The sequence below is a fragment of the Octopus bimaculoides genome, chromosome 4 (assembly GCF_001194135.2).
Source record: "Octopus bimaculoides isolate UCB-OBI-ISO-001 chromosome 4, ASM119413v2, whole genome shotgun sequence".
Classification (NCBI taxonomy): Eukaryota; Metazoa; Mollusca; class Cephalopoda; order Octopoda; family Octopodidae; genus Octopus; species Octopus bimaculoides.
This window is the reverse complement of record NC_068984.1, coordinates 145143957-145146484: the sequence shown is the minus strand read 5'-3', so window position 1 is coordinate 145146484 and position 2528 is coordinate 145143957. Positions and strand designations below refer to the sequence as shown.

At 40.2% G+C, this 2528-nt stretch overlaps 3 protein-coding genes across 3 annotated transcripts in view; 1 reads left to right on the top strand and 2 right to left on the bottom strand.

Annotated features, from left to right (window-relative positions):
* The window catches only part of LOC106878757 (uncharacterized), a 401005-nt gene that overhangs the window by 142356 nt on the left and 256121 nt on the right, over window positions 1–2528 (bottom strand). The gene's annotated exons all lie outside the window — the stretch shown is intronic.
* The window catches only part of LOC106878761 (uncharacterized), a 148047-nt gene that overhangs the window by 28741 nt on the left and 116778 nt on the right, over window positions 1–2528 (top strand). The window lies entirely within an intron of this gene.
* Window positions 1–2528, bottom strand: part of LOC106878762 (monocarboxylate transporter 14) — a 47661-nt gene that overhangs the window by 1704 nt on the left and 43429 nt on the right. The window contains exon 5 of the mRNA XM_014928086.2: window positions 1656–2507. Coding sequence (XP_014783572.1) covers window positions 1656–2507 — 852 coding nt within the window. The remainder of the gene's footprint in view (window positions 1–1655; window positions 2508–2528) is intronic.

Genomic DNA, 2528 nt, shown 5'->3' with positions numbered 1-2528 from the left:
ATATATATATATATAGGCATAGCAATATGCTATGCTTGCGCAGAAGACCCATGAAGCCAAGTGAAATTGTAGTTGTGACAGATACTGGTGTCACACAAACTGGCACCCATGCCAGTGGCACATAAAAGCACCCATTACACTCTCAGAATGGTTGGTGTTAGGAAGGGCATCCAGCCATAGAAATCATGACAAAACAGACTGGAGTCTGGTGCAGCTCTCTAAGTTACCATCCAACCCATGCCAGCATGGACAACAGATATTAAATGATGATGATGATGATGATGGTGATGACGATGATGATGGTGATGATGATGGTGACGGTGATGATGATGATGATGATGATGATGATGATGATGATGATAATGATGATGACGATGCTGCTGCTGCTGCTGATGATGATGATGATGATGATGATACATTTGGGTTTGATGTGGTGCTAAAGAAAGAGCAATAACTCCTGAAATACGTATATACACCCATTTACCTATTTCTCTCAGTGAAAATGTGGTGGGTGTGGTAAAAAGCTTGTTTCCCAACTACAGGCTTCCAGGCTCAGGGTCAATCCCACTTGGCCAAGCCTCAAGCTAATCAAAGCTTTGTGAATGGATTTGGCAGATAGAAACTGAAAGAAGCCCGTCATGTGTGTGTGTCTTTGTGTCTTCATTTGTCCTCCACTACTGCTTAGCAACCAGTATTGGTGTGTTTACATCCCTGTAACTTAACAGTTCAGCAAAAGAGGCTGATAAAATAAGTACCAGGCTTAAAATATTGAAGTAGTAGGGTTGATTCATTCAACTAAAAATTCTTCACCATTGTGCCTCCAGAATGGCCACAGTCCAGTGACTGAAACAAGTATCTGATAAAAGATCCATGAAAACACATGTATACACATACACATCTCCATACATATACACACAGTGGTTGATGCAGCCACATGGTTTACAACAGATACTGTATTCAAATCTCACAAGAGATGTTACAACTTTCTCCATGTTCTTCTATAGTACACACACACACACACGTCTGTTTAATTAATTCCACTTACAGAAGGTATTAATCGACCCAATGTTATAAGTGAGGTCACTTCTCAAAAGTGCCATGAATTGAGTTTGAACTCAGAACCCTGTGATCATGAAGTAAACTACGCAATCATGCAGTCATGCGCTTACACCTGTGTAATAAATACCTTCTCTGGTCTTCTTTCTTTTCTAGTAAACCCTTGACTAAACTTGAGGATTAAACACCAGCAGTTGACAGCTCAGATATGTTCTGATTACCCCCACATCAACCACAGCTGACCAATCAGAAGTTATTGGTCAGTGCAGGGTAGCTTAGTCCTGTCCTGAGCCATAGCACTCACATGAGCAGAGCTTCACCTGGTTCTCATTTTATATAAATGACTGAAATTACAATGTTCCCTCCTGGATAGGAACCCAGTCCACCATGGGGTTAACTTCCCAGTTATTGCTGAAACTCATTTTACAGTTGAGTAGATTGAAGCAACACGAAACAAAGTATTTTGTTGAAGAACACAATGCATTGCCCAATGCAGAAACCGAAACCCTAATTTTTTGACTGTGAGTGCAACCCCTAGGCTACATACCTTCACAGTATATCGTTTATGTGTGTAGTTATGATATGTTGTATTTACTTACCTCCAAACGGTGGCCCAAGGAAACATCCAATTCCATTGGCTAGCATTACATATCCTGCAACAGTAGTCCAATCAGCTCTGACTTTCTCAATACTTGACGATTTATGGGAAACCAATTCTACAGCAATCACATACATAATCCCTAGGATTCCACCCAGCGTCAGCCCAAATATGATTGCTAGGAATATAAAAGTTTTGTACCGATTTACATAAACAAATAATATTGCTGATAACCCATTAACCAGATGGAATATAGCATAAATGATGACTTTGTCACAACATGAAACATTCCCAAGAATGCCACCAAATAAACTGCCAAATACATTACCTATACCAACGGCAGACATTATGGAACTAATTGTCTCTTTGTTATATCCAATTTCATCTTGAAGAAACTCAAGACCTTGGAAATACAAGATAATCGTACCGGCATTCCATAGTAATATATTGAGAAAATATACAGAAAATTTTATGTTTCCGAATAGTCGCAGACTTTTTGGTTGTTCATTTGTGGTGTGTGTGTCTGGGATGATGATTGTCTGCAGTTCTTTGTTCAATTCTGAAAAGTCCTTTTTCACGATTTCCATGGGTTCTGGTGTAAATTTCTCCTCATAATTCGAAAGAGGACGGATCAAAAATGCCGGCATGCACATGTTGAGGAATATACCAGCGAGGATGAAGAGTGAGCCCTTCCATGTGAAAACATTGATGATGTATGTGTAAAGAAATGGAAACACCAGTTCTCCAAGACCGATGCCGATTGAGATCATGCCTGTGGCCAAACTGCAGTACTGCTTGAAGTAGAGACCGACAAGGATTGTGGACGGCAGGTAAGACATACAGAGACCAAAACCTGGAAAATAGAGGACGAGAG